The sequence below is a fragment of the Leptodactylus fuscus genome, chromosome 5 (assembly GCF_031893055.1).
Source record: "Leptodactylus fuscus isolate aLepFus1 chromosome 5, aLepFus1.hap2, whole genome shotgun sequence".
NCBI lineage: Eukaryota > Metazoa > Chordata > Amphibia > Anura > Leptodactylidae > Leptodactylus > Leptodactylus fuscus.
Genome location: NC_134269.1, coordinates 165,192,799 through 165,220,630, shown reverse-complemented (window position 1 = coordinate 165,220,630; position 27,832 = coordinate 165,192,799). Strand labels below are relative to the sequence as shown.

Here is a 27,832-nt window from a genome sequence, read left to right as displayed (position 1 = left end):
AGGAGAAGTATCAGTGGAATGACACAATGTATAGCTAGAGGAAATGTTTATCTAGAATGATTTGATAGACAATTCAAGAATAAACATGTCCGTAGTGCTGACAGTGTCCTCTTTATTTCTTCTAAGTTTACCATCTGATGTATTGTTAGAGATTGAAGGGATTGCCCGCTCCTCTTATTACTTCCCTCTATGTGATGGGACTGATGACAAACTAGCAGAAGTCCAAGGTTCTTTTATTTTTAATAAACCTACTTGACTTTCTTAGAAGCAGGCTCTTGCCTCATGTTTTTACAATACAGAATTGCGCCATCCTAATATTGTATCTTAGAAGTGATTTTTAAGTTCCTTTTCAAGGAAGGGATGATAGAAAAAGAAACTGGAACTTTTACATGAATTTGTAACCATACTCCAAAATATAACCTGGGATAGAAATATCGAGTATTCTTCAGTCTAATGGAGTGAAAGGCAGTACCAGATTCAGCTCATGGACAAATAGGAGTCTAGTATAGAGTATACAAACAGGGGAACATCTTTTCGGACTGTACTACTGCCAGGTACCTAAGGCTACAGTAGGCACACATTACTACTAGTGTGTGTCAGAATGGAAAAAATGAATCTTGGTGTAAAAAAATCATAATTTCTACCAGTTTTATCCATGTATCCACTCAGATCAGGCTATAGATGGTGGAATGGTGTGGAGAACCAATTTTCTTGTTACCTATATAGTAACAAAATGTTCACCCATGTGAAACGCAGGGCTACCCTCTAGTTAGGCTCATTGATCTTACTGAGTTGTGTGGTTCTTCTTCTGTTTCTGAGTCTTTCTGCCCTGGCAGTGATAGAAACCATCCCTCCTTATACTTAAAGAGGACCTTTCACCATCTGGGGCACTTCCGATTTAATACACTGCTAGAAACCCGACAGTGCGCTGAATCAGCTTTCACTTCTGTGCCCGAGGTGAAGAGCTATCAGTGCTGGTACCGTAGCTCTTCACCGTCAGAAGGGCGTATCTACAGTCAGTCAGGAACGCCCTTCCTCACAGTAGCGCCTATAGCGCTGTACTGAGAGAGCGGTGAGGAACGCCCCCCTCCCCTCCTGATAGGGCTCGTCCATAGATGAGTACTGGGGGGGGAGGGGGGCGTTCCTCACTGCTCAGCGTCACCGCTGGGCGGTAAGCAATGCTTCCTCTCAGAGTACAGCGCAATAGACGCTGCTGTGAGGAAGGGCGTTCCTGACTAACACCCTTCTGACAGTGAAGGGCTACAGTATTGGCACCAATAGCTCTTCACCGGGGGCACAGAACGGGAAAGCTGAATTGAGCGCACTGTCTACTTTCTAGCAGTGTATTACACTACATTTGCCCCAGGAGATGAAAGGTCCTCTTTAATGTACACAGCAACCAATCTGAGGAAGAAGAGGGACAGGGAGGAAGGCCAAAGCATCAGCCTGAACCAATGATAAGACAGGGTATGTCTCAGACTACTTCAGACTCTCTGTAGCATTGATGCTAAACTGTAGTCACAGATCACAGCTCTGATGAAATAAATAGGATGTTAGGATCACCTATAGATCCTTTTTGAGCTTCTTACTGAACATCCCCTTTAAATGCCGCAGATTATCTATCTCTGAATCGCTTGAGGAAAATCTTCAGTGTTCTAAAGTACCAACTAAGTGAATGAGATTTTATATATTAAATCTCATTTGCATATTGGAGAAAGATCTGCAGAGGGAATGTACTTGGGGTACAGATTGTAAAACTGTGGGATGTTAATTTATTCTGCAGTCTTTTTTCATTGCATATTTCAATCCGGTCACAAGAAGTGAAAAACAAGTTACCCTCTATCTAAAGTACAGCACTCCCATTGAATCAGTAATTACCCCCTATCCATTACATATGAAATAGCTTTATTTTTTCAGTTCTAGGGACCCCTTAAAATCTCTTACTGAAGCAAATGGAAAACTACAGTTCATGTATATGTTCCGGTGTCTTGGTATGTGTCTTGTAGTTTACTTACAAGGCCGTCTCAAGAGCGACACAGAATTCCCCATCGATTATACAGACGGTAATTGGATCTCCTGTAGTGGTAACAGGAAGGAGAACTGGAAGTTAATATATGAGTAAGCCTATCCATTTCACCAAAGACAATGAGCCCTGCACTGTGTGGAGCAGTGACGTGACATGTACCTGCATTTTGGGGTTCTCATTGGTTTGTCCCACATAGCGGCAGGCATCATTTCTCGTATATAATCGATTAGTTCCCTATAGATATTAATGACTTTCAGCATATGAAAATGTGACTTTAATACAACATGAGTGTGAAGAGCTGTTCTCTCAGATGTAGAATCTGTGCTGGCTCTGCCCTGCTTGCAGCGTTACCTTTGATAATAATGCAGAGCAGCACTTCTTTGTGATTTCCTTTTACAGTATAGCTTGTGGGCTGCTGGCGAGCACACGGGATCTCTGCATTCCCTCTCTTTGCCTTGTTTGGTCCTTGTTCTCCCCCTGCTTTCTCTTCTAGGCCCAGCCTCATCTTGTTATATTGCCTGCATGGAGATAGAAACTAACACTGTAGCATAGGATACGCCATGTATTGCCACGTACACTGTAAGAATTAAATATTAGTTTAGCCATTTCTATATGTGACAACGCCTATTATTTTTTGTTGTTGTTGTGTGTATTGTATATTATTGTAGGCTTAGGTCTTGGATACAGAGTACTCCGTGCAGTGCTGGTGAATAGCAGGTTAACTTGCATTGGCGCTATTGCTTGTTTTGGATCAATATGAAAATGATTTATACGCTGGAGTCTCATAAATGAACATCGGCTCAGTAGGTCACATGGAGAAATGGGGTCTGCGTGTTGTGCATGATAGAAAATAGCCTTGATGGTTAAAAGAAAATAGGTTCAGTGGTAAACAACTTGCGCGTTTCAGGACAGATGTCCCTTAATCTATAGGTTCAGTGGTAAAAACCTACGCGTTTCAGGACTGATGTCCCTTAATCCATAGGTTCAGTGGTAAACAACCTACGCGTTTCAGGACAGATGTCTCTTAATCCATAGGTTCAGTGGTAAACAGTCTACGTGTTTCAGGACAGATGTTCCTTTACATTGTTTCAGTTGAGCTTTACATAGTAAGTAAATGATTCGTATTGCGACATCATACCAGCCGGTACGGAGGTATAGGGATTCCATGTGCCACCGGTTATGATACACCGCTTAGTGCCACCATTTATGATTGATGAATTGACTGCCAGCAAGGGTTGTAATCCTGCGACCTGATCTGGATACAAAATATGTTTCTTAATATCAAAAAGATCTCTGAGCTTTTATACCAAAGAAATAATGCACTGGTTATATCAACGGCATTAGATCCTACGAGCAATAGACAGCACCAAGAGGAGACGTGTAAGAAAGCGCTGCTGGATGAAGATGACAGGGAATAAGGCAAATATGAAGTGGATGGTATTCATCTATTTAGGATGTAGAGGTTTCCTGACATTGACTGGCATACCGGCTCCAACTGAATATGGCTGGCTGGATGTAGCGTGTAAACAGTGGCGTGTGTGCACAGTAAACACTCTATGTGTGCTATGTATTTGCTACTTTGTATACAGTGTAGACATTTACCTGTCTGAGCCAGCAGTCCTGTCAGTTTGGTGTAAGCAATACCTGTGTACAAACCAAAATGAATTATTAATATATACATAATCAATAACGTTCAGCTTGTCCCTTTACAGTTACAACATGTGCATTGGGAGGAGGAGGAGGATGATGGCAGCCAATATACTAAACATAATACATGTATAAGCAAGAGCAGCACAATTCCAACACAGCAAATGCAGACATGTAGATCATAAAGCTGCTTTGGAAATACGTGCCAAATCTTGTAGGTTAACACTGCCATTGCTGGGTTGAAACATGCTCCCAGACACAATACAGATATAAAGATATCTATGTATAATTTTTTTATATGCATGTATTACCTTAAAGTGGACCCTTCCCCTCTTTACATCATTTAATAGGGGCATCTCCACTGAGTCTGGTGCAATTGGATTTTTTTTCTCTTGCCCCCACCATTCCTGAACAATCTGTGCTGGTCGTTTTGGTGCCTGATGTGATATTTAGACTCTGTACAGTCAGGAGGGCGGTGTCAGGCAGGAGCAGACAAGGGGGGTGATACTGATCCCTGACACTGGCTGTATCTGATTGGAGATCTGAATCACACCCCCTCCCTAACACTGCCCTTCTGACATTGCAGACCCTAAGTAACACATCAGACACCAAAGCTAACTGTGTAATGTAATGACATGTTCCTCCTGAAACCTCAAGACGACAAAGTCCTGTACGCACAACCTTATCATCCAGTGTGTTCTATTTAAAAATAAAGACCCAGCTGACTCTGTTATAGTCATTGGGCTCTGCTTCTATTTTAGCAGTCCTCCTGTTCTTTGTTGTGGTCCTCCAGCGGAGCATGTGAACCTAGCATAACCTGTGAAAATGTAGTCAGGCAATGCAATCTCTTCAGGAATGCTAAATAGAAGTCAATGGACTGGCAACATGCATAGACACCCTGTTGCTTCATATGCTGCAAATGGGGTAACTTGAAATTATCAGAATTCCCTTTTAAATTTTAGAACTGTAAGGTTATATCATTGTAAGCTTCTGTATATTTTATTGTAGTCTGCTGCTTTTTTGTGCATTCCTTTGATATCCTTTCTATCTTATGGCATAGAGCTTTTAATAGTATTTTTCATTCCAGGCCTTGAGCAGAAGCAGCCTACGGCAATGCAGGTTTTCTTAAGGGAGGTGACGGAGCTGTCCTCCGCATGCGCTCCATTGGGCAGCGATAATAAATGAGTTGGCTATATTTAGACGCGCAGTGTGTAGTATGTTCACGTGACTGTCAGCACATTTTACTATACACTGTACTGTATACAGTCTCACCTCTGGCCACTGTACCAGGCTTCTCAATGCATCTTCTGAAAGACATTTACTATGGTGTCAGTAGAAAGTAATCTGAAGGGCACACGGGTCTACCTAGAAGCAAATGAATGACATTCCAGTTGAGCAACTTGCTCTTTTCTGAAGCTTGGCCTCTTGTGGAGTTTTATCACTTCATTGTAAAGGGAATATCGGAGGACGTCATTGATTTTCTGCACATTATTGTGCCTTTTTGGAGCCGGCTGATTTGTGCCTACGTAGATTGTTGCCAGTGCCAACATTTAACATATGTTTAGTTATTTTTGGAAAAGCAAGGTTGTAATTGAGCATCATCACTTTCCCAGCGTCTTCCTTTATTGCAACCTTTGGGTTAACAAGAATGAATTATTCCCTATCAATCATGCTGTCAGCCTGCAGTGTTTGTGTAGAAGATGTCGCAGCTGCTCACAATGATCCTCGGGTGAAGCTCACATACTTAGCTTTGTAAAATCGCACCGTAGACACACATATCTGTATTAGTGTTTGCGTATTTATAATGGAACATGGTATAAAAGACATCAGAGCTATACTGTACTCTTTTCTTTCCACCTAGCAGCATGAGAATGTCATCTGTTCCATCTATAGAGAACCATTATCATTTATTGAAGACTAGATCACATATCAAAATATCAGCAGGAATCTGAAACCATGATGCCTTGGTCGGAGGGTCCCATTTCATGCGAGACCTGACTCTTCATGACTAACTGTGCTATCTCGACAAAGGAAGCTGAGACAATGACAGAACAAGGATAATATGATAGATGGGGCGATGACCACCAGAATAGCGTGTATTGTTATATAGGAAGAAAAGCGTTTGGCAATGAGAAATGTGCTCAAGGATTATGGCTGGATGGATTAAACAGGCGCCATTATTGTGCAGAACTACTGCATAGGAGTCTATAGTAATATACGAAGTGTCCTCCATATGCACAGCTCAGCCTTGTAGGAGATGATTTCACATACAAAGATATAATGGAAGTGTCCACCAATGGATGAGTCTAATCTATGTCTAGGTCAGATTGTCAGATTATGGTCCCCACCGGGGTATCTGGAATTGCTATGTGTATGTATATTGCAAAAGTAAATCCTTCTAGTAATTCTGTCAATCTGGTTTCCTGGCAATAACTTTTGCTAATAGAATGTTAGACATCATCAGTTACCTGCAAGACTGGTCAATGTTTCTACTGCAAGCATTGCTTGTTTTGTAATGGGTGACCCCTGGGCTACTAACAGAGTGGTTTAGCAAGTTCTGGTTTTTCCAAATGAGGACATGGACAAATAGGAGCTCAGAGAGACGTATTCTGATCCCTTATTAATTTAGTACTGCTGTAAGCATTCTCCTGGTACATAAGTGATGTTGGTAACCCTATCTGGAGGACAATCCAAGGTCTGCCCATTCTTCTGTCTTTACCTAGGGTTTTCTATTAACCAGAGATGAAGGTGTTCCCTTTAGTGTATAGCTAGTACAGATTTGTTATACCTAAGTCTTTAAGCATACTGTTCTCTTCACTAAATTCACTATTTATTTATTTTTACAAGATATTATGTAATCTCAGGAGTTTTTATTTACTGTGATAGAAACAAACGTAATGTGTATAGACAAAAACATTGGTGCCACTGGAGCCTGTTACCTATTGGTGATCTCATCAATATCTAAATCCTACAAAAACCCTTTAAGGTACTGTAAACGCCACAAATTCTGCTGTGGCAAAAACCACACTATTTTACTGTTCCTGCAAAATGGATGGGATACTGGATATTCCCATCCACACATTGCAAATATATATACACAGGAGACATGCTGTGATTTCAATAACTGTTGCGTTTTTGTGAATCGCAACATGCAATTATACTTACGGAAACGCTAGCATTTTCCATATATAGTTACAATTGAAGCAGAGTTCACAGAATTTCTGTGAAAATTGATGCGGGAAAAAAACAATGCGTTTCGGCCACGTTTTTTTCTGCTTCTTGCCTGCTGCTCACTACATGGGTCCTAAGCCTAAATGTATAGCTTGTTGTGTAAAAAAGTTTAGAACTTTTAATCCTTCTAATTATTTCTTTTGCTTACTTGTATAGCGCCATCATATTCCGCAGCACTTTACAGATATTGTCCCTAGGAGGGATTACAATCTACATTCCCTATCCCTATATAATTATTATACATTATTACTGATGTATACTAAGCCGTTTATGAAGGAGTCAGGAAAATAGGCGTCTGAGTCGAAGTTAAGCGCTCTCCACAGTCCTGGTATGTGGGATATGGCGTCACTCAGACCCTGAATGTGTACATGTGCATAAGCCCCTGAGCAGCGTCTCTTCACAATAGTATGACTTACTGAAGCAAGTGTTACATTGCCATTATCTGCTAATTAATACCGCACTACCCATTACTCAGAGGTGACAGACAACACAATATTGTTTACGCCACAGGAACCTAAACCTCCAGGAGGTGAAGCTGCTGGTCACATCTAAGAAGCTTTTAATAAGCAAAATACTACTTTAATTATGCCGGATCCTTTTTTTTTTTCCCAGACGGTCTCTGATACTTTCTAAAACCAAAAGAGAACAAAATGGAAGTGGAAACATCAAGGCCCTAGTGATGTCGGGCATAACGTCTTTGTAGAGCGTGCCCGGCTGACAGTCTCTTCAAGGAAAAGGACAATAAGGGAAATTGGTTTGAAGATTCTGTAGCAATAGATGTAAGAGATTCACTTGTGACCTATTTTTTTTTCTTTTTCCTTTTTATTTTTTAAGCCACTCTACTGATAATTTACTCGCTTATTTTTCAGTGTCCATTAAACCGAACAGATAGTACGCACATTGTATAACTGGAAGCCGGCTCTTTGAGGAGGGCTCTTTTGATAATTCTCAAATCTTTTGCGCCATGCCTTTGAGTATAGATTTTTCTCATTTCCAAGTGCAGATATCCATACAGTACATTATACATACATATAATATAGCGGATATGCTGTGTGTATGTGGAAGCAATACAGATGATAAGCTCTTAATGCTTAGCCATCTTGGGAATGCAACATTGAGATTGTAATAATTCTTATATTTGGTATATTGCGGAGATTCTTCTATTTCTGCTACATAAAGCTGGCCTTAAAGGAGGACTCAAGCTTGGGATGGGAAGTTTACTACGAAATTGAATTGACAGGGTCTTCTTCCCTCCAAGAGGAGCAGCTGTCCTCATAACCTAAGGAAGCAGAAAGGCTCTGTCAGGTGCCGCGAGGAATGAAATAATTTCTTTCTTCACTTCAGTTCCCCTTTAATATCAAGTGTTCTATTTCTGTTCTGGGGTCAGTATACAAATAGATTATATACAGATCTTCTGGATAATCTGATCAATTCCAGCCAGATAATCTCTGGACATGGATGACCTTTTCGGAGTAATTAGTCCTATTTGCTTGATATGTGGTCAGCAAATCTTTTATCATCACAGTCCACAAGTCTGCTTGTTTTTATAGGATCAGGATTTCTGCTTGCTAGGGCCCTGAAGAGCAGCTTGACGTGAATCCAAAGTGACTTGCCATCACATCCTCAGCACGCCAGTCTTCTATGCCCAACGCACTTCATTGGCACATTTCAAATTCAAGCGGTTTCTCATGAAATGTTTTGTGGCATCCGATTCAGTACATGCGTGGGAATCACTGGAAGGTGCAGAAATGGAGGCAGCGATTCCACCTTAATGCAATAGTCTAAAGAAATGTAGAATGTACTTTCTGGGTCTGGTAGAGAAAGTCATTTATGTCAGTACGTAGACAATACTTTGTCATATTTCCACCTGTAACCTTCAATCTGAGTAGGGTACGGCAAACCAAACCATTGGTAGGCTATACAAAGATGTATAAAATAAGATGGCGGGTGCTGACTGTAGGGAGTACACTGGGCTGACCACTTGTGTCTGTTTTTGTTTAACCCATAGGGTAAGTTCACACAGGGTTTTTTTGTCAGGATTTGAGGCCGTATCCGCCTCAAACCCTGACCAAAAAGATGGCTCCCATTGAAACTCATTGGAAGCCAGTCAGTTCTTTTTTCCGGGAGCCATTTGTTCGAGGCGCCTCCGCCTCAGGTTCCGGTCCAAAAACCCCGTGTGAAGTTACCCATAGAAGTAACTGGTGAGAACCATTATACATACATACATAGTCACTTTGTTATACTCAGCCTGGATGCAAGGATTGGCGGCTCTTTCCTAGGTGCGTTAGGGGCCCCCCTATTCTCTACAGGACCCTGGGTCCCAGAGTTGGGATTCCCACCTAGCCTACATTTATGGCATATTCTGTCCATGCTGATATTGAATTATTTTAGTGCAATGCCTAAACCTGGAATAGGTGACAGAATGAACCCAATAAACAGTTACTAAGACATCAGTATGTGACTCTTGTTTGACACTTCAGTAAGAATTGGAAATAAGGTATCTGCACACACTGGTTTATGCTATAGATTTTACTGCCAGCATACATCTCACTTTTGGTTAGGTTGTAGCTATATATCTATTTATAGTCGTCTTTTACTTGATGTTCAGATAAAAGGCAAAAATGTGACACTGGCTTACCTGATGGTTCTGGGTCAGTGCCTGGTGACATGACGGCTCTGTGGGTACATTAATAGTTAATATAATGGAGACAAAGCCTGCCAGTAAAGGATTTCCGTCAGCCAGTTTATCCCAGTTTAGGTTGGTTTATGAAACTGGAGTTAAAATGATGCTTGGTTTAACAGGGGCAAACTAGAACTGACTGGCTAGTCCTCACTAAGGAGTAACATGCCGGGCTTGTTCTGCTCAGGGTGATGTCAAGGACAGTATTACAGCGCGGTGCAGGGCATGCTTTACAAAGGGATTCTGAGTATGTATACGGATCTACATATAGACACATATAAGAGGCGGCATGTGCTCATGTTATACACTGCTATGATTTCATCCCAACCCTTAGCTTGGGGGTGTTTTGTTTTCATTTTATAGATCCCATGCACAGAGCAATGTCATAATAGAAGAGAGTATGAAAAGTTCCTGTTAAGGGTGGGGTCTCGTGTTATGAAAACGCTGCATTTTACATTACCTACAAAGTTGAGGGGATTCTGGCTAATCCTATCCATACATTGTAGAAAAAAGTGCAGAAATGCTGCAATTTCCCCTCCCGAACGTAGTCCGCATAAAAAAATGGTTACCTTAGGAAACCCGCGGACCCTATAGACCAGGGGTAGGGAACGTACGGCTCTCCAGCTGTTGCAAAACTACAACTCCCAGCATGCATACTTGCTCTGCTGTTCTTGGAACTTCCATGGAAGTTATGGAGCATGTTGGGAGTTGTAGTTTCACAGCAGCTGGAGAGCCGAAGGTTCCCTACCCCTGCTATAGACTATAATGGGGTCTGTGTGGTTTCCACACGAAAAATGCAAAGAGAAGAGTGCTGCTTGCATGGAGGACACATGGTAGCAACTCTGCGGCAGAAGTCTGAGGGTTGTCCTTGGGTACTTGAACGTAGCCCTACAATATGTATCACATGAGGGAGGTTTCTTGCAGTAAGCTCAGCAGCTGCAGACATACATAGGAAACAATCCATGAACAGGCTGTACAAACAACCAGTTTCAGAAGCCTGGAACACATTTCCAGTGTGCGCAAGATCTACTTATTTTATAATGCTTCATTTTTGTGGTGTACGTGGTTTTGATGTTGTCATTCCTGGAAACAGTCAGAGGCACCTCCTTTTTTGTATAGGTGTTTTTTTTTGTCCTCCTCCTCCTCCATATCTGCTGTAAAGGTGTGAAGACGTGGATGTGTTACAAAAGCACAGTTTTGTAACTCTTCCCATCCATGTATGCCTCCTGGGAATGGGAGGGGAGGACAGCTGCACATGGCAGCCTCGGCATCTCTGCAGTGCCTGAGAAAGTGGAGTGTGTCATGTACAGCACACCCACTGATGCTGGGAAATGGGGGATTTAAGGAAGTTCTTTTCGAATAACTCGTTTCCAGGATCTATACGGTTGGAATGTCCTATATCGTAACTTTTTTTTGTGTTTGATGCCTTGCAATGTAGGGCACGTGGCGCTCCCACATTTGCAAGGAAAATCAGGGTTGGGCAATTAATCAGAAAATGATTTCCTGGTGCATGAATATGTATGACAGTTGCATAAATAGACGTTATACAATGTGTTTAAGTGAATAGTGAAAAATTCACTATTATACCATGAGCTATCACGCTTCCCCAGTCACAGGCTAGATCTATGAAGACTCATGGACATGCTGAAGGTTAAATGTTACAAATGTTATTCAGACCCAATTCTTTTACAGCAGAATTCCTTTCAGGATTTATTTTTAAGAGGATATTGATGTTATCTCATCTCAATGGCAGATGTGATATCGACTGCTTTCCCTCTAGCAGGAAGTCAACCTATGACCGTGCGCCAGTATTCCAGAATTGAGTCGTGTATTTGCCAATTATAAGTCATGTTATAGATCAATGAAGATGTGTAATCTCTGCATGGTGCCATCACTGCCAGTTGAGGATGGTCATGTCTGTACATGATGTTACCCCTTCACAAGCCTGTATTTCACAGAGTTACATCTGCTTTTTTACCACTTAAAGGGCCACTAGGAAACTCGGTAGCAAACCAGCCACAGAGCATTGTAGGAGATATTATACTGAGCACCATCATACCTTTGGTGCAATAGGTGGACATTTCCTTGAAGCTCAAGCCCTTGCAGGCTCTAGAATGGCCATTGTTGTTTCAAAGAAATGGTGCTTGTATTGTATCATTAGAATTCTACATCTTGATGTTCCTCTGTTATTGTTCCATGACATTTATGAATAAATTGACAGCTGGGTGTTACCTGTTGGGGGCGTCCTTCCACACTTTGCTGACAATATCGGACTTTTAGGGACACTTCCCTTGGACAGGAACAATGGTATTATTCAGTCGTCTACTTATTCATAGTATTCCACAAGAATGGCATAGTCCATCCAGGGTGAAGCAGTGAATATCGCAGATCAGCGCTAGAAATCTTCAAGACTTGGTGGACCAAATGCTCCCCTATGTATGGGAATTTCTGGAAGTCCCAGATTGCTGATCTACTTCTACGTGGGCTCAGTGAAATTCCCTTTAAAGACTTATATAGAAGCTCCCTTTTTAGTAATATGAGGCAGTGCACTAATGTAATACTTGGCCTGAACCAACTTTACCACGGGGACCTACTGGATTCCCTGCGGGGATTATATGGGTTCAACAGCTGTAACTTTGCACAGAGGTGACACATATGGCAGCTCTGCTCAGATTACTTATCACCTGCGTTAAAAATAAATAAAACCAAAAAGTTTAACCGAGGAACAAAATGACCTGAAAACGTTTAAATCATAGATGAGTGTTCTCACTTTGAAGCCCCCAGAAATATCTTGTTTTAAATTGTCGCTTAATGGAAATGTTTGTGCCGGGGACCTTTTTTGCACCTGTTTTCCTGAACTCTGTGGGAGAAGGGCTTACTGCTTCCTTCTCAGCATTAAATATTTATACATGGGAGAGCTCTTCCCCCCGAGAGACGTCCTCTCCGCTTATAATTATAATTCAATGGTTGGTGGCATTCAGACAAAGAAGCCAGCAATTCCTATTCACTCTGACATTTTATCCAGTACCATAGCAGGAGGTCCCTCTGCATTTAGTGAATGTTTGCATGTGACATTAAAAAGCTGACAAATGCCAGTCTTCATCTCCACAGTGGCGTATTTTTAGCAAGCTTGTGGGTGTAGTAAGTGTTAACCAGACAGGTAAAGCTGAGACGAACTACCAAGTCACTCCGTGGCCTTTTTGCAGGTACGTCTATTGCAAAGGGTAGATATTTTTCACTCTTGTAACTTGCTTTTAGGCTGAAGCCCCACTTTGGGAAAACGCTTTGGGAAAACTCCACCACGTCTTTTTCCGTAGCATTTTTTGGTTGCGTTTTACCACATACCCTTGAGGAGAATTGTACCATTTTTTGGTATCACCAAGAATACAATAAAAAAGTCCTACTCTCCACCTTGCTCCTCGATCCTGGTGTTTTACAGTCCCACTACTGGTCTCAATACCTTCTGAGGTAGTAGGGATATACTGGCCACAAGGGATGTGACCACTGCCAAATGACATTTTTGTACAATACACCATTCTAAATCGAGTGGTTATAAACCATTTGTACAACTGTACTTTGTCAGTAGAGTACCATATCTGTGGGGACAGCTCAATAGGTCTCCCATTGGTGAGAAGCCCTTTAACCACTTTCCTGTCTTTTGTTCCCTATAGGATGAACTGTACCTGAAGTGCCATAAAAAATCCCATTTGGCTACATAGGATAATAGGGAAAAAGTATTGAATGCCCATGCTCTGGTCACTTTGAATGATGATGTAGGTGGGTTTTATTGCTGAGGACAATGGCCTACTGGCTGTAGGAAATCTCAGGGGTAGGGAGGAACCAACCTTTTCTTTTCATAGGTGGCTTACTGGTTTCCTGTAACCGATCAGCCATGAGCCACAGTTGCCCCAACTCTTTTATTGGAAATTCCCATTTGTTTCAGACATTTGTGGCTGAAAATCCATGCTAGGCATCTGAATAACCTTGTTTCTGCACCACTCACATGGTCAGATAAATAGGACAGTCGCATAAATCCTACAACAGATCTACTATGTCTACGGTATCTGTAAGGTTTCCTAATGTAATTGAAGCAGTGTTGGTTCTGTCTACTTCTAATGTTTAGCTGAGATGAGTGTATAGTACGGTTGTACATTGCCTCTCCCTAGTACAGAGTCCGACTAGGATGAATTTCTCAAGAAAATGAGACTGCCAAGTGTCAGTTTACAAAGGGACGACACAATGATAAGTCAGTGCTTGCAGGCAATAAATTCCTAATTGTAATAGTTTTATGTACTTTAGATAAATTATTCATTAACACAAATTAATGTTAGTCTTCATTGCTTTATTAATAACCCAAAGTGACAAATGGACACTATCTTCCTTAGAAACTAAGCCCAACTACCCGATAACTAGGAATGTAGGGTAACGCGTCCTCTATGGATAAACATCCCGAGTTCAGGGTTCATAGTCGTACTATTTTTATGCTTTATTGCAACCAATGTGCCGCTCTGGTGAGCAGTGAAGCCAGTGAGGCATTTACAGCCTGGTGTACTTGTTAAGGATTTACTTGCTTGCCAAGCATTAACATTTGGCTAACAAATTGAGCAGCATATGAATGTGCTGATACAGGAGTAGTCTCAGTAGTCCAGATGTCCACTTTTTATTATGCAGTTGGTTTGTTTTTGCATTTCTATGTAAGGAGTGTGTATATCTATAATACATATGTATATATAATTTCTTTCTTGTTTGATTCAGCTGTCTTTAGTGCTCCAAGCAATGCTTCATAGCGATGTCAGACAACAACGGATGCAGCCCGGGCTTCTAAGAGGGTTGATAAGAGTCAGTGCTAGGATACTGCACTCACTGTGGTACGCCAAATGGTTACATTACAAATCACCATAATGTCTTTCCCATCCTTCATCCGTCTAATGAGAGTTCTTGCTGGGTAATGTGGGCATTTTGTAAGCTTTAAAACCAAGCAGATGGTTTGTAGGCTGCATTAACAAGGCTTTCAGAAAAAGCCGTCCTGGACACTTTGCACAGCTATACATCATACTGCTATGGATGGGGGTGACTTGCTTTCTTCCAGGTTTACAGAGGGCATTGCTTGCAGAGTTCTGCAGTCATAGGCCCTCTCTAGTATTAACTACATTGCTCTGCTAAGCTGATTTGGATCAGGCACTTTTGACCTACATTGCATGGACTATGTGGGTGATGGCAATGATCAGGCTTGTATGGTAAGGCTGCTAACATAGTTCACATTTAGGCTTAGAAGTCTATGGCAATATTCATATGTGGCAGATTTGTTGCAGAAGTTTCCATAGTTCAGAATTATATTCATATAGTGAAATGGGCTTGTCTGTGCTGCATGTGCATGTATAGAATGCATTGGATGAATAGGACAATCAGAAATATTTCTGCAACAAATCTGGCACATATGAATACACCCTTAAGCCGGGTTCGCACTGGGTTTTTTTTTTGACACGGAGGCCACCTCAGAATCTGATCCAAAAAAACGTCTAGCCGTGACTGGATGCCGGTGCAGTGCATAAAGTGCACTGGCATGCAGTCACGGCATTTCGCTACAGATTAAGCCCAAATGAATAGGCCTAGTCCGAAGTAAGGTGTCGTGAAAGAGCAGGTCACTTCTTTTTTACCGCAAGCGGGAAAAATTTATAGATTTGAGTCTATTGAGGTATATTTGAAAACGGGCAGAAATAGGACATGACTTATTTAAGCGGACCATCAAAAACACAGTGATGGCATAGTCCCATTCCTATCTATTGAATCTAACATAGCCACGTAACAGATGTTAATAAGGGTTGTGTGAATAGGACTTTAATCTGAAGCCATAAGCCTTTAGATTATTACCCAGACAGGAGTAACAGGACAACTACATTTACTATTATTAGATACAGTGTCATAGCAAAACTACTCGGGGGTAATGTTTGCCATTGTAGAGACCACCTAGTTGGTGTTAGGAGTCTTATAGGTCAGTAAGTGTTCCCTGGAAAAAAAGCAGTTTTTCTCCTGTATGAAGGAAAACTCTCTCAATGGCCACCCAGTGGCGTCATGTGACTTCAGGTAGCATTGTAGCTCTGCCTTAAAGGGAACCAGCTATCACAATGTACTGATCTTACGAAATACAGGGCTAATCATTCCTGTGAATGACTAGCCAAGGAACCCACCACCCTAAATGGCCTCATTTGTTATGCTGTTTCCTAAAACTCTTTTTACTTTCTTTGATGTTTGGGCAGATGAGCACCGATCTGTGCGAATGGACACTTGTTATTATGCATTGCAGACTGTTTGGGGGAGGAATGGTCGCTACTTCAATCGTTCCTCCACCGTACAGTTTCAATCAAATTTCTTTAGCTCTTTGTGGTCACGTGTGATAAATATAGCTATTCCCTGACTTTAATGTTTCTTTCCGTTTTGTGACTTCTGTCTCAAAGGTAATATTATCAGATGATTGTGTTCCCTGTATCTGGATACCATGTTCTGTACTGGCTTAAAATAACTTTAGGCTCAGGGGACAGTATTGCTGGTGATAGAAAATTTTGTTAGACAAGACTTCACGTATCAAAGTGACCATTCGTTTCTCTGGTCTTGACTAAAGGTTTGGCCATGTTTGATCAGTATCGGTTGTCAGATGCTAGCAACACAGTTCACAATAGTTCACCCGGGTGCATTGCCAATAGAGGTATGGACATCTATTATATTCTACTTTGTAATAAATTATGTCAGGCATAGAATTTTATTTACTATGTGTTTAAATGCTAGCTATTGTCTCCTGGTATCAGCCATACTTGCTAACATGTCTCCAGGAAGCTTTGGTTGTACTGTTTCTTTAATAGTTACATAGGACCCAATGTGCTTTACATGGTGTCTCCTCTATGCATTGGTTTTCTGAAGAATAAAAAGATAAGCAACATAAATGAGATTGTATTGCGTTGATCACACCCATAGCATCTTGACAGCCAGAACTATAAGATACATGACTACACATGTGGAAAAACATGCAGCAAAAATACTTTAGTTTTTCACAGATTTTCTTCTCTAAGGGTGCATTCACACGGAGTAACGTGCCACGTGATGTGGCACGTATACAACGTGTGAGACTTTGCGCGCCGTAAAAGCTCCCATTGATTTCAATGGGAGCCTGGATCGTATACGCCGCGTGATTTTGCGGCCGCAAAATAACGCGTCGTATACTATCCAGGCTCCCATTGAAATCAATGGGAGCTTTTACGGCGTGCAAAGTCTCGCATGCCGTATATGTGCCACATCACACGGCACGTTACTCTGTGTGAACGCACCCTTAGCCTTAAGCCTTCCCTACCCATATATGGCTATGGAGAAAACACAGCGTTTCTGCAGGTAAAATCGCATTCACTTTGCTGGTCCTGTAGCAGTTTCTTGTGCGGCATTTTACTGTGTTTATGTCCTTAACTTATAGTGGGAAACGCCGTAGGCAAATGAAATAATAGGCATATAGGAGAACCCTTCCGAAAGTACAATGTCAGTTGGTTGTCTCACTGGTTTTATTGGACTGTAAACACGTTTTGGACACCATTTTGGAAAAATGCATCCACCATTTTGTGAATGTAACTTAAGTGTGACAGAAGGAAAGAAAGGTTAGGAAACAGTGTCTGCACGCTGCACTATTAATCCCAGTTTCTTCACTATTCAGACATCTTTATCATTGCCGCCCAGTAATAGGTATAACAGGTATAATATTGCACTGCAGTGCCAGGTCCTTCAGCTGCTGTCTGAGGAAACTGGGTCAAAGTTCAGCTAAGCCATGAAGAAATGCCACGTAAGCGAGAAGGAAAAAACACACACCTAATATATATATGTGTGTGTGTATACACATATATATATATATATATATATATATATATATATATATATATACACACAGCTATTATATATTCATATATATCTTGGAGAGAGACGCACACATATCTTTTTATACATGCGCATGGCTTCCACTACTTTATGAAGCCCCTGGAGGGTGTCCCAGTTTAGGGTTTGGTGTTCCCTTCCCCAGTCCCCCACTGTTAATGGTGGGAAGATGTATTTCTCCATGCAGTGCTTGTTCTTCCATAAGGCAATGTACTTGAACATGCTAAACACACGTCTCGGCAGCTTCTTGTAATCAATTGATTAGGCCTCCAATTTCTGCTTTCACATTACATTAAAAATGTAATTTAATTTGGTCAAATCAAGCAGACCACTTACTGGATACACCGGATCAGGGCAAAGTGATTGCTTCTTCTACTCTCATTTGTTCCTGAATACAGGGCATGTGTCCAACTTACCACTGCTAGGATTGTCAGTCCGCAAATTATACATCCCGTATTAGTGTGGCCATATACCCTCCATCAAGAACCAACAGCAATAGTAAGGCCAGAAAGAGCCTGCAGTAAGCTGTGCTGCCATGCTATAGCATAGGGTGGGGTACAGAGCTCTGAATTATATAAGCTAGGTTCAGGTAGTGTCCCTTGTATAACACCTGTATTGTGCAAGTGTCCTTAGTTATATATCCTCCATTCCAGAGCTGTGTCATCTGCTTGTGTGGGTTAGGTTAAAGGGAGTTTACCATATCCTTCAGGCATACTCAAGTGCTTCCACCACATTTCAGAGCACATTACAGTGATAAACATCATATCTTTATTATGTTTGCTACTTTTGTAGATTTGAAGTCTTATGAAAATGAGGCAGTGGGTGCACTGGGGGTGGCCTTCACACCAGGGAGCACTACTTTTGCTGCTCAATTAGTTGTGTCATAGCAAGGAGAGGATCAACTTCCACTACACAGGGTGGCACAGGCAGGGGTGGCAGGAGCAGTACCCCCAGGGTCGAGGCTCTACCCACAGACCATCCACTGCCTCATTTGTATAAGACTTGGGGAGGTCATATACTCCCTTTAAGAATCACATGGAATATCTCCAAGCAAATCATCACATAGAAGTAAGACATGAAAGAATAATATGGTTGAATACATAGCATGTATATGGTGGTTACACAAATCCCAGGAGCAAGGTGTATCAAGTACCTATAGTTTATATATAGAGTCACATGTATTTTTATAGCTGAGTAATGAATATATAACACTTTACACAATAAGCTATAGAATTGGTGCAAAGGAAAATGAAATAGAACACCAAAAGTGTCATTTTAGGCAAATACTGATGGAAGGCTAGAATGAGTTGTATAATTTGGACAACCCTTTTACACATTCCTTTGCCATGGTGCTGGGATACCATATCAGATTTCCATGAGAGGACTTGAAGTGTTCAGGTCCTGGCGGTCCTCCTGTGCCCATAGTATACATCATATGCTAGATTCACACTACCGTCGCATCTCCGCTGTTCCAGTCCATCGGAGAACCGGAGCAATGGATAGACGGACCACTAGAATATACTGGGGCTACCGACGGACTGACAAATTTTCAGGCGGACATTGTGCCGTAGTCTCCAACAGAGTCTCTTGTGCAGATGTGAACTAAACCTTATATATACCAACACATGTAGCCCTTGTAGCCCACACATTCATTTCACATACTTTTTGTTGGAATCTTTGGCTTTCTCTTTGTCATTTGTGTGAATCGATTGTCTGTCTGTTATCATCGTGAACCTATAGCCAGTAGGCGTATCTACACCGTATTCCTATTAGATTTGGATTATAAGTGTGTGTGATGTGTTCGTCACAGTTTTAACACAACTTGCTAAGATATATTTAGAGGTCTATTTCTAGGTCCTAATTGAGCTGAGTGGGAGAGTTTTGTGAAGATTGTCACCGAGAAAAATCAAAGTGAGGTTTAGCCATAGTTTTCAATGAATATATTTGTGTAGCATGTACCTGCAGAAAACGATAAGGCCTCTGACTGTGGGTTGGGGGTGTATTATGTGTAGATGTGAATTTGTTGCCAGTTGTCTTCATCTTTCTTTGGCATCTGTTCCCATATAGGGGAATGGTAGAAAATGGTAATTGGAAAGTAAAAGCAAAAGTAAACTCTACGTTGGATATCAAAGTATTGTGAGAATTGTGTTGATAATGGAAGATATGTTTCTTCCAGAATTAGATGATATGACAGTGTCTCCAGACACTTGTTCTGTACCTTAAAAAATATATTCAGATTCCAAACTCTTTAAAAAAACAAGAGAAAAATGATGCTAAGACTTTTGCTGAAACGTGACAGTAATTTCCATTGAGAGCCTTGGATTTTATCATCTTGGCGGAGCTCTCCTGTAACGACTTCTTTCTCTTGCCATGGCAGCCAATATGAAAGATGTTCCTGTGAATGACTTTCTGATACCGCCAGCTGCAATCGCACACCGCACATTGTACAGTCGTGACTTTAGGGTAAATTGGAAATATTATATCAAATAATTATTACAACAAAGGTTATGCAGATATTCACAGTTTACCGCAGTTTCTGAACTGAACAGAAACATGGCGTCCCCATTCAACACAGTCACAATTGTAATAAACCCGTTACTAAAACTGTCTTGTCACTGGGTCCAGGGAATAGCAGTTATTTTCTGCTACTATGGAGCTATAATTGTGTCGTAGATCTGTCCGATTAAGGACCCAAAATATGGCTAACATGTTATCATGGTGATGCTACGAAGTCATGCGATTCTTTACACCTTCCTTCCGAATTTAACAATGGGATACAACACCGATTCACACTTTTCAGCAGTCTATCATTTTCTCTATTTAATGGGAAGATGCTGCTTCTATAGGTAAGTTACTCCAGAAAACTTGTATCCTTTTGCTGCGGCTTTACGTAATGCAGACAGTGAGAGTGCGGAGGAAACAGCCACTCTAGGTACCAGCTGCTTTCTGTAATTAGAGAGATATATTTAGCTTGTGTTCCCAGAGCATAGAGCTAAGTCCTACGCACATCACAAGGAGGGAGGGAAGCGAGATGTGATACACAAGACAGAGCTCGGGCCTCCTCTTTGTGCTGTGTGAATAGTGGAACCTGCTTTAACACCTCTGCTGCCAGCGTCTTCATCCGCCATACTCATGTGGAGATGATCAGGTTAAAATGGAATTCAAAGAGGTGAGGTTAGAAACCTAGCATCCCTGGAAATGTACATGAGCATTACCCCATCTCCAGAAGTAAGCTGTGATTTCATGTTAGATAAAGGAAAGGCCTCTTTTCGCTTTATTAGATTACCCATAATGAAGTGGCCCTTGCTGGTAAACATCAAGTGCATCTTAATGAGAAGGAGAAGGATGGCCGTGAATGACAAACCAAACGTGTCAATGTTTTCATTGCATCACCAAAGAGCATTAGAACTATAATGTTTATCCAGACTGCTTGATATTTAGCAGGTTGATGTTCCATGTGCATTTCTTACACTTATATAATGTATAGTTGTCCTGAATGTCCTGGCACTGGGTTTACACATATTGTTGTTTGCTACATTCAGATAATGATGTCATGTCATAGCAGCGATCTAAAGAGTAAAATGTGCAGATCCATAAAAAAATATTCCCAGCTGAATCAGTTACTATAGCATGTAAGCTATAGCTAGAAGGAAAATTCTCATTATGGTAGGATGCACCCTAAAGCTGCCAGTATGTATTAGATAAATATCAGTGGTTCTTGTTGGCAGGGGGAAGAACTGGGCTCTGATGTATAGGTTTTTAGGATATGGAGTAGGAAGCAGAAATAATCCTGATGGGACCCCTGCTTGTCCAAGATTGACAACTCTCCTTGCATCACTGTATATATAGACAAGGCTGTCAATCATTGGGTGGGGTATTAAGGACTCTCATTGTTTCTCAGGAGTCCTTACAACATTTACTCTTCTTTTCAGTCCGGAATCCTCCTCCAAATCACAGAGCTCAGCTTCTCCCTTTCTATCATATCCTGCTCTCTGATAGGGAACTATAACATAAATCAACTGACAGGTTTGCTTTAATGGGGTCTAGAATGATGACCTCGTATATCCGTAGGTCAAGTAAAAATGAGGGTAAATCCCGATTCATGTTGTCCACAAATCTGTATTGCACACGACGCAACAAACATTTGGAAAAGAAAAATGCTGCAGAATACTGTTATGTTATATGACCCTTAGGCCACATAGAAATCCACTAGAGGTTAAGAGAAGATTAGCCTTTGCAAGGGAGAAGACTGTGATTAGTAATTGAATGTGTCCTGCTCGCTCTTCTTACTCGGCAGTAGTTTCTATCGTAATTGATTAACTAGTTAATTGGTTCATGACGTTTTCGTTTTTTTGCATCTCAGTCATGTGAAAACAGTACACGTAAGTAAAACCTATACATGGCCGGATACCGAGCTGGTATATTGCCGTATATCGCTTAATAAAACGAAATACCGTCGCAGGTTGGTGCTGGAGCTTTCCGACGTTCCGAATATTTTAGTTAACTTCACAGACCGGGAACGTGGCGAAAATCTCTTGGTATACTTCTCACTCTGTATATTGCGCAGGTAGTCATGGAAAGTCTTCTTCATTACTACCCACCAGACGAGCCCTGTGCACACTGCCAGTTTTTAATCAAGATAATGACAGAGCCCGTAAACCATACGTTGGGATTGTTCATCTGAATATTGAATTGAATCGATTTTTAATACTAGGTCTTCTCAGCCCCATATTTTCTGATCTAATGTGAAGGGACAAACCTAATTTAAATTGATCTTCAATGCCATTTTTTCTTGGGCTTACTGAAATCAAATTTGTTTCCTTATCTTGGCACAAATTCATTTAAAATGTACATTTTTAGCAAGAGATGGGAAAATGAATGAAAGTAAGATGATATTGCTGGGTGTAAAATGTAGTACATTAACCTTCTGGAGAGATAAGCTTTGCAGCGAGCACTGATCATTATTCTATCACACATTATCTCTCTGTAAATAAGCCTAAAATAGAGACGCCACTTATGAAGAGGTTTGCCATGTTTATCTTCTGACATGTTACCATCGGTGGGTCCATGAACTGTGTTCTCTTAAAGAAGCCACATCTTGGGCTCTTTATTCAGTGGCTTTGTCCTGCTTCTGTGGGAAGGCTTGTGCCATCTTATATTTCCTTAGTAGTCATTTGGTGAAATTCTGCAACTTGATATGTAGACTTAGTTTGAGGGATGGTCTTCTACGGAATAGTTTTCTATTTTAATGTTGGGAAGACATTGCATAGAAGGTTCCCAGCCCGATAACTACTAACTACCTATAAATGTCTCTGGAGCCTTTCGTGACCACTTGTTGTATACTGTTGCATTGCTTAGTGTGCCCTTCACACCGGCTCTTTCCTCGGGCCTGGAATTTGTCTGGACATCGAGCATCACTCCTTTATTGTTGCTTCACAATGTTGAATCTATATAGCAAGAAGCTGTCAACAATTGTCGTCTTTGTAGCAATGAAATGGTGGCATGGAGGTGGCATGGAGTAATATATACCCTATAGCTTATCAGGCAGGCTTGACTTTTGGAACATGTTATTTATTTCAATTCTAGATGTTGGAGGCCACAAAGCTATTTATTTGTGCTGTCAATAATGGGATTTTCCTGATGTCCTGTGGTGTAAGTCATTTTGTTTAGCATCATGTGTCCTTTTCTTCTCTTTCAGGAGCCTGGTGAGGAATCTCTGTCGCTGGACTTTCCCGAGATCGATCTATCCCAGTTGGATGCTGGAGATTTTGACACCAACAGCTGCTTTAATGAGTTACAGTGGTGTAATGATCAGTCGGAGAATGAGTCCAGCCAGTACAGCACCGATGACTCTGAGCTCTTTCAGGTGACTACAGACTCTTCAGATATCCATATGCATTGGCAAACTTTGCGCCCCAGCTACTATTTCTTGTCAACATTCTTGTACCTTTGGTCCACATGGACTTAGACTGGTTGACTGTAAGGAATCACCACAAATCAGCCATGTTTATGAGTGTTCCTCCCTTCATCAGGATTCTCTACTTAATCCCATAGATATTTACTTTGCATATTTTATTTTCGTTTGATCGTATTTCCATCCAATTAGTTTTTCCTTTGGCAGGTTTGCATTACACCTATGACTCTTTAATGTATTTTTCCACCTAGACTTAAGGTCCTCATTTGTCAGCATGGATTTAGATTCTTTGGGGATCTGTTAAATGCAAAGTACAGGATGTTTGGGAGTTTGTGTTTAAACACCTCTGATGTCTCGGAGACTGCAGCAAAGTCTGTGAGAGGACTAAGGGGATTTGGGAGCTAGGTTACCAGCAGGTTATAGCAAACACAAGTGCCCGAGTCTGGAAATGGCTTAGATCTTGCAATGAAACTGCAGAAGAAGCAGAAAGCTCTTCCTCTTTGTGGAATAATCAATCAATTCCATCTCGATTTCTCGCTAAACCCGGAGTCGGCTTTAGATGGCTCAGTCATTTGGGTACTGGGAGACATAAACATGAAACGCTCTGAAAGTCAACATAAAACATAAGTGCGCTGCATGTTTCAGGGCAGTTTTCAGTCACCGTTTTTCATGACCTAATACAGTCTATGACAGAATGTCTGATACCAACATCCTATAAATCTGTCGCTGTGGGTCAAACGTCCCTTTTTATCAATGTACTCCCTCAGTAGTGGTTTTTTAGGCATTGATTTTTTTTTTTTCTTCATTATTATGATGATCAGACCATAGTGCGCCGCCGGCTGTAGTCATGAATGAAGTGTATAGTTAAAATATGTGAAGGTCCCAGAGCTGAGGGCATCAGATATTTATGGCATATCCTGGACATATTGTATGCCATACAGGTCTTTGGTGGGAAAAGCCCTTTGACTTTTGCTGTACTCTTGTAGTCGGCCAATACTTATTTACTAAATCAGTCACAAGTAAATGTATACACATAGTGCTTAAAGGGGTTGACTAGAATATTTTGTTATTGTGGCAGGAAGCTGAGTAAGGAAAAAAACAAACAACAAAACAACAACAAAAAACAAAAAACATACCCACCTGTCTCAGTGTTCCAGTATGGTTCGGTCCCCTGGCGCCTTGGGCTTTTACAGCAGAGGACACAGGACGTAACTCAGCTGCCTTTTTTAGGCCGCTGAGGCCAATCATGTGCAGTGGGGGCTTCTGTTAGAAAAGCCCGGGGTGACGTGGTGAATGAACAGAGGCCTGGGACACTGGAGCACTGGGGACAGGTGAATACCGTATGTTTTTTTTATTATTATATGATTTTTTTATTATATATTATTATTTATTTATTATTTTTCATCTTCTGCAGCCTTCCTCGATAATAAAATATCCTGGCCAACCCCTTTAATATATCATATATATATTAATGAAATCTTCTTTTTTCAGATTGATGGGGAAAATGAAGCCTTACTGGCGGCCCTCACACAGACACTGGATGATATTCAGGAAGATGATATCAACTTTTCAGCCTTCATATCCTCTGGAGATGGGGACATCTTCCCCGCATCTGCCCTTTCGCCAAAACCCAGCCGCCCATCTGAGTTCCCTAAGAGTCTAGAAACTGAAGATGAGCTGTCTATAGTAAGAACCACTTCCTACTGTTTAAAGTGGAAATGGATGAGGCCCTGAATAGCCGCCTGCATGGGTATGATAGGCACCAAAGGTCTGAATTTTTTCATTTAAGGCTTTAAAAATATACAAAACTCATCCATATGTTGTTTGTGTAATATGTTCTTATTAGTATGCAGGACGCAGGAGTTTTTCCTTTTTGGGGGCAAATCACTGAATGTCCACACTTACTTTCTAGGTAAGGGGCACTGGACATGCTTTGGAATTTGGAAGTGTGACATGATATTTCATGGCAGGGGAAACTAGTTTTGGAGTTAAACTCTAAAGTCTAGTTCGAGTTATTTTTTTTTTTTTATTATTTGACTCATATAAAGCAGAGACGCTTCCATTGCCTAGTCACATGAAAGATTTGCCATAAACCTGTTGTCATGTCATAAAAATATGAGCCATACTTGTTACAGTTGTTCACTATGTTTTTTTATTATATTCTCATTCTCCCCATGTAATCATTGAGGTTGTGTTTCTTAAGGTACTATTGGAACGACTGCAAAGGTTATAATTAATTCATTAATATTTCTCATCGTTTTTCCCTTTAAAATTTCATTTGCGTATGGAGAGAATTTAACTATTTTACTTCACCTTTCCTTATAACATGGCTAAATGAAAACATGTTATAAACGGTCATGTTAAAATGACTATTCCAAAGGAATTCAATGCATTTCTTATATCGAGATTTGCATGCTACTATTCATTTTATTATGTTTCTATTTTATTATCTTATTATTTATTTATTTTTTAATCTGGTGGATTTTCCATGTATGCGCCATAAAAAGCATTAGTAACGTGTACTTGATTATTTTAATATAGAAATATGTTCTTTTATGCGATGTCTTGAACTACAATGCAGGATAGCCTGCATTTATATAGGTTAAACCTTATTTAGTGTTGGGCTAAAAAAAATTTTTTATTTTTGCCACAAGAAAAAAAATGGTGCTAGCTGGTGGTACATGCAAGTGATATAATACTTATTACACAGACGAGCAGGCTGGCAAAAAGGATCATTTATTAGGAGCTCGCAAATGACATGTATACGCTTAATGGATGCCGTTTTCCCCATTCGTACAGTTTTAGATCTAAGGTTGTTTGAACTTATAAAGGAGCTGTTCTGAATAAAAAGGGTAGAGTAATACATAAGGATCATTATGTGTACATTACTTCAAAGGTATCTTATATGAGGTTGATATAAAGCGGAAAAACCTGCTCCCTACATATCAACCATGTAATGCCTTATAACAGGGCAGAATTGCTAGTTGCTCTATGCTAAATTTATTTATGGCACTTGACTTTGAATTAGGATAAATGGAGAAATGACCTTGATCCCCGTGGAAAACCTTCTATTACAATTGTGTCTTAAAAGGGTTTTCCTAAAATGGACATTCATCATCTATCCAAAGGTTCAGTGATTCCCAAAGTGGTCCAGGTGGACCCCCAGGGAACTCAGCCGCAACGCAAATTTCCATTGTTAGAGCTAATCTTCACATTTTTTGATGAGTTTTGGGAATATGGTTGAAATGTAGCAGTAGGGGGTCCACTGAAACCAGTAACATTTTGAAAGTGGTCTACGAGAAAAAAGTTTGGGAACCTCTGGCCGTTAGATGATAAATATCTTCTTGCTGTGGGCCCCAGATAGCCAGAATAGAGGTCCAAAGCCTCCTGTTCTTCCTCCTTCTAAGGTTGGGGTCACACTGCTTCTTCTTCACTCCAAATCTCATAGGACACCTCAAAAAAAACGCTTAAACTTTTTCAATTTTGAAAAATGCCTAAAAAAACCAGATGCGTTTTTAACCTTGACAAAAGAAGCAATGTGAACATACCCAAAGACTGCAATGCTAAGTATGCTCACTGACCCTCCATTCAGAGTCTTTATGGCTGACCGATACAGCTACAGTCTGCCCATCCTATATACTCTAAAAGGAGCGGCTGGGCAGGAGCTGGACCATACAAACTCCTAAGGAGAATCTGGCGCCTTGGTGGGGGTGGTGGCGCACCTCTGGGGCCCACAATAATCCGGAGAGGATAAAAATAGCCGTCATTGTAAAATTGCTTTTAGTACCTATGCAGTGCGCTCCTAATACAAGTATTGTCCGGTAATTTTCAGTGGCTGTCTATGTGAATAAGACATGTTGCCATATTAATATCAGATTACTAGAGGAATGAAGACGTCTCCACGTGTGCTCTGCTCAGAGGAATCTGAAGCAAGCTTATGTGATTGAAGCAATGCTAGTATTTTAGTGGTGTGTTTATCATATGTATTTAAGCTTTTATCATTCCCAATGTATGGTCTCTGATGTGTCTTCACTTCATCTTTTACAGCTTAAGAAGTTGCTTCTTTCCCCAGCACAGACGCCCACAGGCTCTGATGCACACAATGAGAGCAGCTCTCGACATCAAGGAACGTCAAAGGTCCGTCTTCAGCGGCAGTGTTTGAAGGTAAAGTCAGCTTTTGTACGTTCTTGTTAACATTGACAGTGTGATGGGGTATGAGAGTTTTTCATTTTCTCTGTATGTATTATAGTTAGAATGTGTATTTAGTAAACAGTATGGAAACAGTATAGGCCTCCTGTATGACCGATTATAATGACGGCCCACGTTTTCCTTATTGGTATAGATGCCAGGTTACCCCTTGTTTACATCTGCACTTTCTTTTCCTTTCTTCTGGTCTGTCGGATGATTGGTGAAAGAACAAACACAA

General features: G+C 40.9%; 2 protein-coding genes across 5 annotated transcripts in view; one reads left to right on the top strand and one right to left on the bottom strand.

Moving 5' to 3' along the window:
• Positions 1-27,832, bottom strand: part of PDE6A (phosphodiesterase 6A) — a 478,514-nt gene that overhangs the window by 369,367 nt on the left and 81,315 nt on the right. The gene's annotated exons all lie outside the window — the stretch shown is intronic.
• The window catches only part of PPARGC1B (PPARG coactivator 1 beta), a 65,869-nt gene that overhangs the window by 19,087 nt on the left and 18,950 nt on the right, over positions 1-27,832 (top strand). For all 4 annotated transcript variants that reach the window (XM_075274662.1, XM_075274661.1, XM_075274659.1 and 1 more), the window contains exons 2-4: positions 23,191-23,358; positions 24,898-25,092; positions 27,454-27,570. In XM_075274662.1, the coding sequence (XP_075130763.1) occupies positions 23,191-23,358; positions 24,898-25,092; positions 27,454-27,570 (480 nt within the window). The remainder of the gene's footprint in view (positions 1-23,190; positions 23,359-24,897; positions 25,093-27,453; positions 27,571-27,832) is intronic.